We start from the raw sequence: 18,313 nt of genomic DNA on the forward strand, positions 1-18,313 counted from the left end.
GTACTGTTTACTGCAAGAGCTTTCTTATCACATTGAGAGTACTTTTATTGAGCTTTACCCAATGCTCTCGAACAAACTGCGATGGGACGTTTGGAGTTTTATATGGAACAATATTCGAGAATTATAAAGTAGTGATACTTTTGCGGCGAGAACTAATGGTTTCTTTTTATTACAATCAGACTATATATGATGAAATTTTTTAACTGTTTGAAGAAATTTAAGCCAGGATTATTTCGTTCAAAATATTTATTTATTTTTTTAAATAATTTATATAGTGGTTTAGAAATATCGGTTATTTCGTAGGTAGAATTGTGTTATGCCCATAAATTATCTTAATTCAGACCTATTTTTAGGTTGACGAGCTCCAATAATCGCGTATAGTACATCTTGGCTTTTCGAAATGCTTTGAATATAAGAAAGCACAGAGTTGTCTAGCAGTTTGTATAAATTTCGTTTTATTGTCGATGCATGTCTAGCGCAACTGAGTACTTAGGATACTTAGTGTTTTTCTTTGGTTTGCTTAACAATTACGGCGGGTATTCCGGCCAAAATAGTATCTATTATTTTCTACCAGTTTGAAACAGACCCAGTAACGCCCCTGGCATTCTTGTATATTTATGTGGACCACGGTGTCCGTTTATCAGCAAGTACCTTTGCGATTTTTTCATGCACTGATTAATGCATATATGCTGCACGAAGATCTAATTTTGTATAAGATTGTACTCTTCCAAACTAATCAGAAATTTCTGATACTCTTGACAAATGTTAATTGTCTAAGTGACTTTGTTATAACCTAAAAATTTGCACCAATTCATTAAAAAATGCATATTAGTCTCTGTAAATTGAATGATCTAGGGTATTATTAACATTACATGCACGGAACGATTCTTTGGCACCTAAGTGGAACATTATTAGTATCGAGAGAAGCCCACGCTGCATATTCCGCCACGAAATTTACTGACAATCTTGAGATCGATGGACTACCGCTTCATCGCCAACAAGTGAAGAAGGATTTACTGATAATCCTTATAAAGAAAGTTATGTCCTTCAAACTTTATATATATATATATATATATATATATATAATAACAAATCTTTCATAGTTTATGCAGTTATCACAATTAAGTAAAATGGTTTATATATATAATCTAACCATGTAGGCATGTTCTTCGGTTGGCTGAGTACTTTTCCGGGTGGTAGAATTTACTGAAATGGGAAAACAGGGTGTAACAGGGCGTTGAGTTTATGCTAGGGATTAAGTGCGACTCAAAGCAAACATGATAGTAGGCTGATGATTTAAATGGCAGAAGGATTACTGAAATATTCCCTAGGAAAACCGTATACGTAAAGCTGGGTAACTACGATGCATTTGAATAGTGAGTAGAATTACTGCGACGGAGAACCGGCATTACTATGGTACGATCTTAGAAGAATGGCAACCCTAAAAGTGTAAGCTCACAATGGAATGGCAAATTATTCAACCTTTAGTCTAAGCTAAGCTAAATGTAAGTGATATCAAATCAGTTAAATAAAAAAGGAAACGCGGCCGAGCATTAAGCTCAACGTATATACGCGTCCCAATTAGCTTGCCATATCTGTTGTTGTTCCTTGGTATAGAAATTCGTAGTACAGAGGATGCCTGACATTGCATCAATTCTATAGGTATGCAATGTTGTCTCTATATCACAGGCTTACTGTGTATGAATAAGGCGGACGCGCGAAGCAAAATCCACACTCTAATATCCAAGTATTTATAATTATCGTTTCCTCCAGCTGCAACCAAAAAACGTGAGCTGTCGAATGTCATTTACTCAGCTTTCTCCAGTGAAAATGTACTTCGGGACTTTGTCAAGTTAATGAAATATGAACTTTCAGCGAGAAGTATCATAATATTCGTAGCATTAAACTCATGGCAAGTTCAAATTCACAAAGAATGTTTATGCTTCTTTTAAACGCAGCAGAAGACCGAATAGCGACTATTGAAGTTCGTGCGATCATTTAAAGCGCCGTATTACCTAATAACATAAAAAGTTTTGTTTCAAATTTACGATATGCTATTGTACACAAGTATTTAAGACAGTAACATAATTATAATAAAAAGAGAGCTCTAGATCTAACCTAATGCAGCTTTTAAATATGACATAGCTTGAATACCAAAAGCAGAGCTGGGAGATTAGCGGGAGATAATACTTTCATATATATAATGGAGAATGTTTAGCCCAAATTTGTTTAGATCAGTACCTACTTTAAAAAGGTGTAGTACTAGACATTCGCGCAGACGCTACACAATATGCTTGCGTTTTTCCAGTATTATCAAACAAGACAAAAAATAAGTTTTCAATGCAGCAACACGCCCATTGAGCATGAACTTCGGCGACTTATCTGATGTGTTATATATATTTGAACACGGTATTCTAATAATCATTTCTATAATTAAGGTCATTGCTATTTTAGATTCCTTCGATCTGGAGGACGACAATTGCTTTGCATGCCCTCAGTTAAATCATCGGGACTCGAGCCACCCCATATTTTGCAAGCGTTGTCAATTATCTAAATATGAACTGGTGCAGAATTGCATCTGTACAGAACCTGGAACCCATCGAAACTACGTTTAAAGATCACCTGAATTTTTCGCGCCCTGCTAAAATTCACATCTTTAGCACTAAACGAAGATCGCGACTCCTCACACCAAACAACGTTACATTTGCTAGTTATTCATGTTTGTGCGTTGATGAGACCAATTTATTACTTAGTTATCCAAAACAGCGCAGGCAGGATCTAAAAACAGGTCCAGTTGTTCGATGTGAAAACGGTGTCTGCCGCAAACGCTTCATTCCGGCGTACTTTTTAACTGGGAGCCACAGTCTATTTTTGTCTCCTCAACTGTGGCCAGCTGACAGGAGAGATCCACGTAGTTTCCAAGAGGTGGTCTCTTTGCTGCTGATGTATAACGTTTGTTCCTATGTGTGTGTGTGTTTTACTTCACGGGTTCCGTGTGAAGTGGCGGAGTTTTTAATTACTATTTTGCATTTTCTCCCATGGTGAGTTGTTCTTATCCAAAGTTTCTATGTTGAAGTACAAGGGATGCTTGAGTTTAGCGGCATTAAAAGCGTGCACACGACATCAAGTTGACTATCAATGAAAACCGGTCGCTTGAAGATACGAATGCAAGCATTGAGTCGCACAGCCAATGGTAGTGGACCATATGTTTGCCAGTTCATCGATGCGGAAGACCTACCGATACTGTAAAATTCCCATATAAGTACTCATATGGGTTTAAGCTTGTGATCATTTCCGCAATTGCGGCAGTTAGCGATTTGCTTTCATCATGCTCGTGCCTCCTTTAGCCTGCTTAACTTCTGTGTCAATGTATCTGAAAAACGATTCCGGACGTGTACTATAGGGAGTACTGACACCTTTTCCCGCAGCTAAACTGCTCTGCAGATAACTTATTAGCATTAAAATTAGATTAAACAAATAGTAACTTTCATAATACCTTCCTGAAAATTCCTCTATCGAGAACCACTATTTGGCGTAAATTATTAAGTGCCTGAATTGATTAGGCCAATTTTATAAGTAATTGCAATGTTGTGTGAAGTCGTTTACGTTGTAGATACGTGTGTAACTTTGTCCAAATAGCCGGAGTGCACAATATGCCAGGCACAGCAAAAAGGCTGAGTGAGAAATAGTCCTTAAATAATGCAAAGTTCAATAGTTCTTGTTTATGGTATTTGAGATAAAAGATTACGTACTTTTACGAAATTAGATATTTAAAGAACTGTAATAAGAAAAGCTTTTTGTAGTAGCTAGTAAACGATTTTTTTTCATAATTCACACGATCATCTTTTTCCAATCTAATCGCAGTTCAATCATAGCATATTGTATCCCCAAAATAACTTTTTCGATAGTTTTTCTACTAACATGATTCGAAAAGAATAAAAGTACCATATTCAAAAACCAAACTCTGTTTAGTGCAAAAGATGCCAATATACTTTGATACATTACCTACCCTTGGCTCAATTAGCGCCAATTTTTTATCAGCCTTATTTGGCCTTTGACCCTCTTTTATCGGAGTGCATGGCACATATATACATATATATAGTGCTGTAAATTGTCAGTCCAAATAGGCCTTTTTTACGTAAAAAGATATTTCGTCATACACAAAAAGTGGCTTATACATTTATATTATGAGTCCATTTTCCTTTTTCATTCAGTCACATATTAGGTATTTTGTCATGTGGTAGTTCCCACGTGAGTGTCAATTTAAAAATAGGTCTACGCTTTTCCTTTTTGTATCAGCTTGATAAGTGCGATTTAACTATATGCCTGTAAAATTGCATAGAAGGCAATAACGTCAATCCTGTTTTTTCAAATGAGCCTCTCGACAACAGACAAAACCTGATACTTGCTTCAATATGCTTAGTCAATCCCTCCAGTGATTCCTGGTTGCTTTACGTAGACATATTACTTCTTCTATACACCAGTGTGTGCCCTCTCATTTCTATGTTAACAAATGTTATAGTTCATGCAGAAACCTTCATCAACAATTAAATCATCCTATTCAAAGACTTTGTTTGGATGCGACGTAATTTTCTACGTTATAAAAAAGACTACGTCGGACACACAGCAGTGATAACGTAATTTCATCAGTTATCAAAAAAACATTTCCGTTTACGTCAATTACTAAATATATATACTAGATACATATCGTTTCTGCGCGATTTATATGCTTTTTTGAGAGATCTATTTTCTCAGCGCTCAACCCTTTGTCCTTTTGTTGACGAGGGGGGGAGGGGGGCATAAGTCACTTTTGTAGCAGCGACGTACTTCTTATTTAGTCATGGGTCGAATGTAGTGCTATTCAGCAATGGAAAATTTTTGACCTTCACATAGTATGATGAAATCCAACGTATATTTTATGTGTCAACGACGTTACATTCATTAGTTCAGTAATAAGTATGATATTAATTAAGACTCTGCTATCTTAAATTACAGGTGAAAGGGCATCGGAGAACGACAGCTTTATTTGCTCAAATAATCATGGGCTCAGAGAAAAGAGCATCTTATAAGAAGCGGTTTTTCGGTGGATTTTTAGTTGTATCGGCTATACTAGGCACAATTGTCTGTCCCCCGGTAGATCCAAATAGTAACAAGGTCCCTGCACAAAATACTGGGACTCCGCATAACGTCAATAATGAGACAGACCCCGCTTTTGTAAGTGTGCTTAAATGCTTTGAAAATACTTGATTAATTTAGGATTACACATTCGATGTCTTATTCTTAGCAGGCAGTGGAAGTTTTTTTTTAAACAATAAAGCACATCTATATTACTACATTTCGTTCTTAGTTAAGCTTCAATTTTTTGCAAAAAAAAAAAAGATTATCACTATATGCTAAGAAATGAGTCAATAGTACTTTTATTTAACATTGAAGTTAAATAGAGCCTTCCAGATATTTAAAAAAAAAAATACTTCGATCTTGTGTATCGTGTGTCATGCCTTTAATTCGACTCAAATGTAGAAATTCGTTACATCTTCATGACCTACCATGTAATTCATTTCGAAAGCTGATTACTCCTCGCGAAAATTAAGAATTCTAGAGTAAGTGAAATGTGGAGCTGTTTCGGCTGATTTATGACTTTGTAAATAATGAGTAGTGGAAAAGGTCTTTGCTCTCGTTCCAAGTTCTCGTATTAGTATCTGATAATTAATGGCAACTCCCTTAGTAGACCAGTTTCATTACATCTATCATTTAATCATCTGTGAGCAAAAGTTTTCGCAGTCTCTAATTTTCTTCTATTTGAATATTGATGAACACGTCATCTGCTACTAGTCAATGGAGCTATCTGTTTTTATGGAAACATTTGAAAAATTTGTATCGATAGTTTAACTAAAATTTTCAATTTGTTAACCTATTTTTGAATGTAATATGATTTTATATGGCCACCCTTATTATCAGTTACTGAAGCGTAATTCCACAACTCAAAGCAAACTGCTTAATAATAAGGAACAGTACTAAATAGCTGTCGCTCGCCTTATCAAGAAGTCCTTTGGTGAATATCAAGAATATTATGCTTCTTAAGACTGTAATAGAAACATCGTAACGGTGCTCTGTTAAACATTTTGGTAAATGCACAACGGAATTTTGATGCAGCGGCTAGAAGGCGATGGAGTCTTGAATGATGGTCGCTTGAAGTAACTTCTTGGCAACGTTCATCGTAAATCTTATTCATCGTATTGGCTTAAAGATTATAATTTCTATTTCTTTATGTTGTAATTGATCAGCTAGACCAGAATTTGACAGTTGAATATTAGTTTGCAGAGAGAAAAATATACTTTTCCTACAATCTTTTTGTTCCAAAACCAAACAGTTATATTAACAAGGACGATACCTCGCAGTCGAGTAAAATCAGATATCATAGTTTTAGGCAAAGCTTTTCAGTACTACTTATCGGAATTGTTTATCTTCCAGAATCTCGAATATGGCCGTTACCTGGCGGAGGTTGTGAAAATTTTGGAAACTGATAAGGAGTTTGCCAAGAAACTTGAAAACGTATCAGAGGCGGACATTAGAGTAAGCTTCTCAGTTGTTTGTAAATCCCACAAAATCTTAGATATACATGCCTTATTGATTTTTAAGAATTTTTCTTTAGGGATTATTATACGAAACTATGTATTACAACCGTTCTTTGATCATATTTCTCGAATTCTATTATATACATCAAAGTTTATTCTTGTGATATATTATTGTATCGAACCTGAAGGAATGGTACAATCTCTCTATACTAAGATATCCAATTGATTTTAGCCCGTTTACAACTGTGCTAGTCCTTGCATAACATGATTCCTTATTTCTAGAAATGCTTTGAGTGTTTAAACCGAGTTACTCGATTTCTCTATTTTAGCGCCAAATTTACTCCTAAGAGGTTAAACCGGTTAACTTTTAATGATGACTTGTCAATTTCAAACGGAATCGATGCCGAAATTGACTATGTTTAAGGCATGATTTATTTTGTCTAGGGTGTTTCCATTTCCGCACAAGCACATACCCTTGCTCATTAGTTACACCAGAAGTCTATTTCCGTATCCATGTCTATAGCTGACAAGAAACTGTTTGGTTTCAGAATGGACAAATTGCAACGCATCTTGATTTAGTTGACCATAAAGTTCGGACAAAATTGGATGAACTTAAAAGGATCGAGGTAGACCGCTTGCGGAAGTTGACTCAAAAAAAGAATGAACTTGAGCATGGTAAGTTAATTTACTCGTCATCAATAAAAAAGGAACTTACACTAACAGAGACTCTGACCTTCTAGGCATGTTTACACAGTAATTACGTTTACTTCATTTGAGCCTTTAACCATAATTGTCTGTGTTCCATGTTCGACTGGTATAGATACCACAACCTCGCATTTGGTTCACCGTAACTTAAAAGTATAGCACTCTATCTTAAAAAGCATATATTTGTAATATATTAATTTTTATTGGTTTTCGGAGATTGTGGGAGAAGTTTGCGGCGAAAGGACGTTGGGAAAGGACGAGAATTGAGCTTAGAAACGGTAGTCTTTATGAACAGTTTTCCATGAACAGCATATTACGATTCGACTGTTTAATTATATAATTTTAAACATCAAGACTCGTACATGCCAACAGCACCTGACCTGTGATTAAATACCAAAAAAAAAATTAAATATGATGTTTTTCAGTTTTTTTTTTAACTTCATCCCAGGTTCGTATGCTTTTTGTTAGGACTCTAATCATAAATCAGTAATTTCGGTTCTTTTTATTGCCAGACACTTAGTTTTTTGACTTGTCGTTCCGTGAACTAGGAACATAACTTAAAACTGACTCGATAAGCGTAGTCGGGTAAATCAATGAAAAATAGATCCTTTATAAATAGATCTTTTTCTTCTACCAAACACATCGCTGGTGTTTGAGCTCAAGTGACCTGAGTCAATGCCAACTTCTATAAGTTGGTAAGCACTTTTCTCTGCCAGTTTTATGCTTAGCAATCAGATTGCTTAATCCATTGCTAAACACAATATCAAGCGATATTAGCGTCGCTTAGCCCTTATTCCATTTTTAATTTGTATATTATTTGAGAGTAAGTTCCGTTGGTAAGTGCTAATGGCGAATCAATGAAAATGTTAAAATGATAACTAACATTTCTATGGTGGTCGCTTGGCGTTTGTGCTGCTTGAACGGAAGGCGTATACCGAGACGGCCGACTCTGGAGGTCGGTGCCAAAAAAAGGTAACCTAACAATGAACTTCTTTCTAACTTCGTTGCATTGTCAATAGAAGTCTTTCATCATGTCTTTTATTTAATACGTACCGCAGTTACTTTTTTGACGATGTTCGCTACTCTGTGTTCTTTACTTCTCGGTCGAGGTTGTTGCCGCAGCTATTTCTCATATTTTTTTTTATTTGTTTGATCATTCTCTCGCGAATTGGTTTTCGAAACTTTAACCGCAGATACGCTAAAGACTAACTTTATATCATCATCAAATGTTATCGATAACTTTACCAGATGACTGGAATGAATGTATAGTATTTCTGTGTTTATTACAATATGCGTTTTGCTGGTTGGTAATTTAAATAGAAAGAAGGGCTGTGTTATCCGTTCTTTTTTTTCGTATAAGTTTACTCACTTCGCTTTGGTTATTTGAGTATTATTTAAAAAAAAATATATATATATATATATAACTGCTTGTTAATGCGCGACGTACCGGAAAGTTTCCGGAAATTAAAGTAAGAAATTTGTTGGCAGCTGTCTCTAAGGGTTGAAATCGAACTATTTCATGATAGGCGTTGAACTATTTTTTAGCAATACGAGTTTTAGCCTTATAATTTTCTGTCACATAACGGAAAAACTCTACGAACTTTACGAAAAAAACTAAATTAAATTCTAATGTAACCTATAAAAAGAATTAGCTCTCAGATGAAAAAGCAATAAAAAAAGTATATTAAAGTTACATTTTGCTCTAAATTTAATTTTTCTGGATTTAAGCCCGATAGCTTAGACTTAGTTTCAAATGATAAAAGTAATATATTGTATTTTATCAAAATAATCCTTTTAATGAGGCATTAAATCCCTTTTAAACGAACAGTTTCTAAGCACACGGTCTCCGACCGTTTATGTCCGATTCGGTACTAGAATGGAATACTAACAAAATCCACGATGATTTAGCTCTCCTGGGTTGGTGAAAAAGCAATGTAGAATATCCTTTGTGTGATCTTTTTATTTAGTTGTGTGTATTATGCCGAAATTGTATAAACTTGTGTACCTGTTTAATTAGCGATTTTGTCCTTCATTAACGACAATTTCGTTACTAATCGTGATATATTCAAACAGTAATTATATTTTATGCGAAATTTTTTTTATATTATATTTAGCATTCACCCGCGTATTTTACATGTCGTATTTCCTAGCGAACAGGCATTTGTTGGCATACGTTTATGGACAATGATGGCGTGTGCAGGTACCTCTAAAAGATAATAGTTGGGTCCGTGATTGCGTGATGCCAGTCTAAGCGTACGTCATTGTGCTTTACTTAATAAACATTGAAACAAATTCTTTTGTATTTTAGGTCTTGATCGTGACAAATTAATCAACGACCATCTGGATCACGACAATCAGCACACATTCGAAATTGAAGATCTGAAGAAGCTAATCCTCGCTGTAAGTGTATTTTCCTGGTGGCAAAGAAATCACTTACCAATCTGACAGAAGGAAACGGTGAAGAGAGAGCTCTAATAAACAGTTTGTTTCAGGCGATGGGTCGAGGCTTACCGAAGTGAATTTTTTAATTAAACGAGCAAAGGAAGGTTACCAATGTTGTAAATGTTAATCTGATCCATCACCTTATCATAGGTATAATTATAAGTACTAAAATAAGTAAGTGTAATTCGGGCATACAGGTTCCTCATTTTACTGCCAGCACTATTATTTTGAGATAGCAATCAGGTCTGAGGCCGCTTTCTCAGTAGTTAGCACTATACGGCTAGAAAAATGTTTGGACAAATGCATTTTTCGAAATCAACAACATGTTGACTTGAAAACATTTTTATGAAGTAAAACGAACTTTTAGTGACAATGCTCCTTTTATTACCGTCGTTTTTTTGGTGCTTGTTCACTAGCTGTTTTATATAGCTGTTTATAGAGATGCGCGGTTCCTACTATACAGTCAACAGGAGTTACCGCCAGGATATACCGTGTTGTATGTTAGAAAGATCACTTTTAAAGCAAAAGACTGTTCATTGAATGATAAATGGTGGAACGAATGGCTTAATAACATATTTCAGTGTCAGTTAGTACTTTTTTTTTTTTATATCTACTTTAAATTGGTGTTCTAAGCCACCGACTGCCTAAATACGAGGTTGCAAAATTCTGCTCGATGCCATGGATGCTACGATGGTACCACGGCGAAATTTCTGCTTGATGCCATGGAAATGTTTTTATCCGTTTCATAGTCATAGAATTGGGCATAATAGACGGTACTTTCGCTAAATCCGACCCTATAAATGGAATCGATTAAGAATATACCGTTAGCAATGAACTATGACTGTGAATCTGTTTCGAAGGCAACACGCGACCTTGAAAAACTAGATGAAGCTCGTAAAGCTGAATTTAAACAGTACGAGATGGAAAAGGAATTTGAATTTCAACAGGGTCTTAAGAATATGACCGAAGATCAGAAAAATATCGAGCAGAAAAAACACGAAGATGAAAAGCATCGGAAACATCCCCAAGCACACCATCCTGGAAGTAAGGTACGTTGCTGCTATCACATACCCCGGCCACTGTATATATACATTTAGAGTTCGGCACCTAAATTGGAGTTTTCTTGCTTAATTGCCCAAGACTGTGTTCAAACAAAGACAGATATTTTAACAAAATGTTTCATATGCGCTAGAAGTATTTCTGCTTAGTAAGTATAAGCACTATTTTAGCTTCAATTTAGTGCTTACGCCGTGTGTTGTCTTCCTTCAAACAATTCAGCTATCGATGGTCGAAAAACATCGATGCGAACTAACTTCTTTAATAAAGCATTTGTTTTTCTAAAAGAGATATGATGGCACTGGACACGATACTCAGAAGCTGAAGTTCGCCCAAAAATTTGCTTCTAACGACAATAGGCACGTCCTTTGGATCGTAAACCTGGTAGTGACTATTTTTGCATTCAGTGTAAAAAAGCATTTTCAGAGAAAAATCTTCCTACTACTTTTTTCTTGACGGGACTGAGCGCCAAATTACACCCGTCAAATCTAAACATTATTGTTCTTCGTGAACAATCCACAACATCGTACGTCCACTTACATCTGGTTCCACTGATGCCTCTATCGAAACAAAAGGATCATCAGAAATGCACGTTCTAGCGGCAGCAATCAACTTCCGTAATATCTTTTTTTTGTTTGACGTGGATTTTTCATTGTGCTATATTGGAAATTTTTTCAACTTCTTCTGCAATCGCATATTTATTTACGCAGAACACTATCAGTTTGGAAAGGCCTAAAGAATTCATAATCTCGGTGGGAGTGGTAGACTGAATAATAACTGATCTTAGCTCAAATTATGAAAACAACATTCTGTTTTTTATCAGGATGAGTTTGCTATTGTGAAGCAGAAAGGGCTGGCTTTCGCCTGGTACCTGAGGGACGGTATCAGATGAACGCATGTCCATTATAATAAACAACACGTTAAGATTTGTCCTAATTTAGGTGCTACACTCTATATATACATATGCACATCGAAGCCATTTTGGCTTTACTTTTGAATTAAAGCTCTCACATTTTGTTGCGTATGTGTTTGTTTTACTGTCACTAACCCAGTGTCCACTACGTTCTGATTTCTACTGATTAAATACAGGCTCAACTAGAGCAAGTGTGGGAGGAAGAGGATCACATGGAAAAGCAAGATTTTGATCCGAAGACGTTCTTCGCAATGCACGACCTTAATGGCGATGGTGTGCTTGACGAGCAGGAAGTCGAAGCGATCCTTCAGCTCGAAGCCAAGAAGATGTACATGTCTGACCCTCAAAATCCTGGCGATCCCAGGGTAAGTATTGGCATTCGCAACATGTTCACGGAAAAAACAAACATTTTTCTTCTTACTATGAAGTCTGTGTCGCACAATTGGTTGTGTCAGTTAAACTTTAAAGCTTTAGATCGGGATTTTTGTGCAACGCCTTTGCATTAAAAGTTCAATATGTTTGCATCGAATCGACTTATCACAGAATACATCGGCGATGTTGACTTCGCGTTACTAAGCTCATGTTCACCTATTGGAATTTTTCTATTATGATCGATCTCGTCATTTAATTTTGGTCCTCCAATTTCGCTTCTTTGCCGGCAAAAATCACTACTTGTCTATTTTCCGTTTCTAGGAAGTAATTGTGGAATCAGCGCTTTAAATGGGTTGCACTGCTACCCTAATATTATATTGGGCTTGGTAAAAAGGTTTAAGAACATCAAAAATGCTTTATCCTTTAATTTGGTTATAAACCTAACCCAAAAGTAGACAAGCAATTGGGATACAATATGTTCTCCCTAATACTTTTATGTTCGCATTATAATTTATTTACTATTTTAGAGAAGCTAACAAATGTTTTGTTAATGCCCCCGTATAAGGCAAAACATTCCAGATTCGATTTAGCTTTTTTCACTTCTGACACCTGTCACCTAAGTTTTTAAAAGCCGATTCTCATATGTATTGAGTGGTTTCTAATTTTATCCAAAAAAGATTACCCAGGACATCGTTTTGTCAGAGAAAAGTAAATTACGTTTTTAGGATATTTCACTATATTTTATTTCCGTTAAGAGTATTTAATTAAACACATAAATATGTAGGTGTCCTGAAACATTTGGGATCAGTTTGAAGGACATAAATTAATATGAAAAACAAATAAAAACCAGAAAAAAATCCTATCCGTGAGCGATACCTAGGCACTTCGTTATCTCGACGCTTTGCTTGTCGGGCGGAACACTAAGATCGGGAGCTGTCCGGGGCTGGGATTCGTTCATGTATTTCTACATCTGAAAATTAGTTTTCTCATATGTAAACTTTACATTCTCGAGTTCCGCGTTATGAAGAACCCTGCTGATAAAGAAAATTGTTTCTGCTGTTTTTTGTGAACTTGGATCGCCGTGATAATAAAATAGGTTGTCTATTTTCGAGGACTTTATAGGTAATTATTAACATATATGGTATGAAACTGCATATTCTGTAAGTCGATGTCATTGACTGTAGTTGCCTTAGTATAGGCGGTGTTACGATTATATTATTGTTCTTGTGGTTTCTGTTGTGTTTTGCTTTTGTCCTTTCTTTTTTTTTGAATTTTCAGAGGCAAACGGTAAGTTATAATCCCTTGCGTTACATTCATTTTGCACGGACTACAACTGTTGTTGCACGTTTAACCTGTGCTTATAATTTTGTTATTATTTTTTTTTCAGTCATTTCCCAACCTTTTCTCCCGTTGTCCACGCTTCAGCTGGTCAATACGTTAACTGTTGCTTAATAGAATGACACTAAACAATGACACATAATATGGTTATAATTAACTTTCCCACGTCTTTCGAAATCAACTGTTTCCTTTTTTTGAAAGACCTTTTCGTTTTCGGTGTCAATCTCTGGATAAAAATTCCATGAAAGAAGATCAGTATGCGATGTATTCAATATCTTTTGTTACTCACCCGAAAGAAATTACGCTACATTCTAATTACGGAAATTAAAAGGAGAAATTCCGAAGTATCTAATTGAATAGATGATAACTGTTTTTATTCGTGAAGGACAACACTCTTGATAATAGCCAGTGTTGAATATGGTTATCATTCAGTGTGAAAACTGGTTGGAAAGTATGTAATTCTGCCAAGCTGTTTTAGAACATGAGTATAAGTAAGACCCCCAATTTATTTTTGTGAAATGTCCTTTATTAATTTTTCCCTCGAGCTTGCTTGGCCGCTTTTGATCTGTTTGTTATAGTCTTTGCCTTGTACCTATCGCACGGTGTTGTGTGCCGTTTGCCCATGTGCCATTTTGCAGGAAATGGAGGAAGAGGTAAACAGAATGCGTGAACACGTCTTCAAAGAAGTCGACAAAGACAAAGATGGTCTGATTTCGAGGCAGGAATTTCTCGACATGACACGAACGCAGGAATTTGAACAGGACAACGGCTGGAAAGGATTAGATGAGCAGCAAATTTACACACAGGAAGAGCTACAAAGATTTATGCAAATGCGGGAACAGCAGATGCAAATGGCGATGGTCAGTTTACAAGAACCAGTAATACTCTATTGTGCATGCTCATGTCACATTTCTTCCGTAGCCATTCTAATTACGCTATAATTTCTTCAAAAAGAGTAACATAATTATGTTTCGTTGCATATTATTTTCCTAAACATCGCACTTTAAATCTGTGGACCTGAACACGGAGGGCTATGGATCATATTGCGGGGCCCGAGAGCACGATAAATCAAAGATATTAAAACGTAAAATGAACTTTAGAAAAAAATCTGAACGTAAAAATGTTTAGAATACACTTCGCAAGCCATTGGGTTCTGATTATAACTGTAACATGATTTTGTCAATAAGTATCACTTGAACATTTGTTTAATATATTTTTAGGCTCAGGGCTACGGCTATCATCCAGGAGATCCTCCGAATGTTCAGTATCACCCAGGATATGGGGCTCCTCAGGGCCCTCCGCATGGATACCAACAGGTAAGGAATATTTCACTTCCCTGTTCTCAGATTCGCTGTCTGGAGCGAACTAGAACAACGGCCAAATTGTTTTGGTGATGGGCCTCAATAAACATCCCACTACTGATTCTGTAATGCTTGCTGGGCTTTGATAAAGAGGTTTATTAATTTGACTGGAGCCATTGCAGGCAATACCCCAAATGGGCTACCCACAAGGCCAACGGGTGGCTTACATGCCCCAAGGCGTTGCACAAGTTAATCCAACTATGGGACAACAGGTTTATCAACAACACGGCGATTACGGCCAGCCACCGCAAGCGCTACCGTCTATGGGACATCAGGGTATCAATCCGCAAATGCCCGTTGCAGCTCCGGTGGGGCACCAGATGAACCCCAACTCGTACCAACAACTTCCGCAGCATCCGCCGCAGGGACTCCCTCCTCCGAAAGTGACGGTTGGCAACGCGCTAGCTGCTGCACCCCAGCCTAACCAGGTACAAAACAATATCAACGAGCAGCTTCTTCCTACTCAGCACCAGTCCCAGCAGTATAACCAGGGAGGAGCTCAGCACTATAATGCTCCTTCGCAGCAATTCAATACCGCAAGCTCATCTCGACAGCATCAACAACAGCAGCAGCAGCAGCAGCAGCAGCAAGGACAGTTAAACCAAGTGAGGCAACAACAACAGCAACTAAATCAACAAGCGTCGTCACAACAGCAAGCATTCCAGCAACCTCATATTCAAGCAAATGCAAATATACAACAGCAGCAACAGCAGCAGGCCCAGTTTAAACCGGTGAATCCCCCAGTTCTTCCAAATCAAGTCAGTGCTCGGTCATAAGCACGATTTTAGCGTGCAGCAGAGAATCATATCGTTGTTGTAGCACTGGGTTCTGAAACATCTCTGTTTTAGTTCTTTAATATATGTTATATACATTTAATAGATCTTGTTTTAGTTTGTAATGATGAATCATTATGGATATAGTAATGTTGTATGCTGCCATTAAGTTACAAAGTCAACGCGATTAACAGATAAAACATCTTGATCCGAACAAGTGGCTAATTATTACTGAGAGAGTGAAACAAAAGGAAAGAAAGGAGGTCGTGCAAAAAAAGCAACTCGATTGATTAGCGACGCACAATCGATCATTTGGCACCACTGACAGGGCCATTTTGGTTGGGTTAAAGTGGCAATGACCACTTAGTGGCCCTATCGTTTTACGGATTTCGCCCAACTGTATCAGGCTGCTATATCTGCAGGGGCTATGGATGGATGTTGGGCTTTATCGCTGATGGAGAATGGGAGAGATATAGAGGTAGATAATTGGCTTAACGTCCAGTCAGACCAGTTTCTAGCTGGATTAGATTTATTGGGCTCACTTAAAAAACCCGAATGTTATTTTCTAATTAAGGTTGCTATTTGTTTTTCTGTTATGAACGTAGTGTTATTCGCGGTGTAGTGTACGCGGATACGAACAAAATATTTTACTCATTTTTGTAAAAATCACATTCGGAAGACTTTTCCGTATATATTAAGTTGAGCAACTGCGTTAAAAGCTATACGAAAGGGCACATTTTGACCGGGAACTGTCCAATATAATATGTATATATATATATATATATATATATATATATATATATATATATATATATATATATACAAAGAACTGAAGTAACTAGATGGTTTATCTGAAATACGCCATATATTCGTCTACAAGTATGCGTTGTATTGAGACAACTCTTTCCTCTGAGAGTGTTATTTTTATAGACTTTTATTTATAACGGATATGTTAACTTGTCGAATCCGCTGCTTTTTCATCTTTATAAATGAGCATTTATTAGGCACTTAGTAGAGCTAGAAAAATGGATCAATGTGCAACAGCTACAAGAACAAACTGGGACTGATTTAAATAGAGGTATTTTACAAGGTATTATATCAATGTAATAACTAGGATTAGCTGAAAGCCGTAGCGACAACCTTTATCAGGTTATTACCGTCACAGTCGTTGAAGTAGCGGTATATCGACCTTCCACGTCTAGCCACACTACATCACCAACAGGTAAGAATCATCACCTAGGCGCAAGCATGAGTGCTCATCAGCATCATTGTTGAGCCGACGGGACTCCGAAGCTGTTGCGGTTATTATTGTTGTTGTTGTTGTTGTTGTAATTGTTGCTAGAAAAGCAAAAAACGGAATAAGTAGAGTGCGGGCCAAAGCTTGAAAGTTCAATTAAACGGTTTTAAGGCCTTAAGGGTTTTTGAAAGGATCTGATATACCGAGAAACTAGAAGCATACGAGATTAGTTTCGTCGGATAGATATCGAAAGTAGAGTTAAAAAACCATTATCCCTACGGTGAATATAGTGTTACCTTTAGTGACAAAGATTGTTCTTTTTTCGAGCGTGTCTTGTCTAGGCGTTGGACTAGATACCGATAACGTAGCATTTATCGATACGCAAACGAAGACTGCACAGAAATGCATACATGATTATGATGTTAATGGTAGCAATGAATTACTATTGATGACGGTTCGTGTGTTGTAATTTTAAATTTTATTGAACATTCATAAAAGTATTAATAATAACACAAAAGCCATATAAAGATGTTTTTTTCTATCAAGTCCATATATATACCTGTACGGGATGCACCGTGGTCAGGAGTGGAAAGTTTTTGCGCTGGTCATTGGGCCAGATACCATGTCTTAAGGAATAACGCTCGATCATGAGCGAGCATAATTGTAAACAAACAATGGGACAATAATAAGAAAACGGAATGTATGGATATGGTAAATTTAGATATGATAAAGAAAAAAACAAAGATGCCTAAGATCTACATAGTTATGAGTAAAATTAGTTGAGAGGCATCTCGGACGAAAAGGTCAGACAGTACTTTTTTAATAATATTGAAGTTATAGGTAACGATATGAAGTTACAGATAAAAATGTATAATCGCATTAGTTTACCACGGAACGAACTGTGGATGAAAAACATTAGCAATCAGGAAGTGTAATTTACATATGAAGACGCAGACGTTGATATCCATAATAGGCTCTCATAGGAAGCCAGCCAGTATTTGAAATTCCGTTACCAGGTATCTAGATGTTGTTGGCGAGCATGAATAATTTTCACAGTTCTGAGTGCTGCTGGATTCGATGGTAGGGATATCAACGTGCGAAAACAAATCCGATTATAGAAAGTAGAAAAACAAAACAATGCCCGAAAAGAGTATTTACACCTCCTCCGTAGATGCTGCACAGAAAATAATCGAACGTGAGAGTAGCGCTCATTTACCAATCGGCACAACACTGACTTTCTCTAAGAGCTGATCACGAGCTCGTAGCTATTCTATGTTACGTGTGGAGTCAGTTACTGATTACGATAAATAAAAGGTTGTAAATATTGCACAATACATTTATGTCTCGTTACTTATTTTTTTTATGTGGTGTTATGTGCAGGCATAGCTTCATCAGTTAAGTAGCTCAATCAGTCACGAAGTACGTGGTCGGACCCAGCCCACACAAATAGCTCGTACCGATGAAAGGAGATTTTTGTTAGAGGCAACGTGGCTCTGTAGTCGATATATTGTTTCTTTTTTATATTTAGCGTAACAAATAAA

At 36.7% G+C, this 18,313-nt stretch overlaps 1 protein-coding gene and 1 long non-coding RNA gene across 2 annotated transcripts; one reads left to right on the forward strand and one right to left on the reverse strand.

Moving 5' to 3' along the window:
* Positions 1 to 832: 832 nt before the first annotated feature.
* LOC147754757 (uncharacterized) lies at positions 833 to 2,870 on the reverse strand. The gene is made up of 2 exons (XR_015329915.1): positions 2,623 to 2,870; positions 833 to 1,206 (listed from the first exon to the last, which is right to left on the reverse strand). It is a non-coding gene; the product is annotated as an uncharacterized LOC147754757 (long non-coding RNA).
* Positions 2,871 to 3,226: 356 nt separating this feature from the next.
* Positions 3,227 to 18,106, forward strand: NUCB1 (Nucleobindin 1). The gene is made up of 12 exons (XM_086992452.1): positions 3,227 to 3,245; positions 4,996 to 5,214; positions 6,472 to 6,573; positions 7,124 to 7,250; positions 8,208 to 8,252; positions 9,589 to 9,680; positions 10,583 to 10,771; positions 11,868 to 12,056; positions 13,342 to 13,350; positions 14,040 to 14,261; positions 14,622 to 14,717; positions 14,876 to 18,106. Exons 2-12 carry the CDS (start codon positions 5,041 to 5,043, stop codon positions 15,536 to 15,538), a joined length of 1,908 nt encoding a protein of 635 aa, XP_086848578.1. The 5' UTR covers positions 3,227 to 3,245; positions 4,996 to 5,040; the 3' UTR covers positions 15,539 to 18,106.
* Positions 18,107 to 18,313: the final 207 nt, after the last annotated feature.

The sequence above is a fragment of the Varroa destructor genome, unplaced genomic scaffold, assembly GCF_002443255.2.
Source record: "Varroa destructor unplaced genomic scaffold, Vdes_3.0 BEIS01000006.1, whole genome shotgun sequence".
In the NCBI taxonomy this organism is placed as follows: domain Eukaryota; kingdom Metazoa; phylum Arthropoda; class Arachnida; order Mesostigmata; family Varroidae; genus Varroa; species Varroa destructor.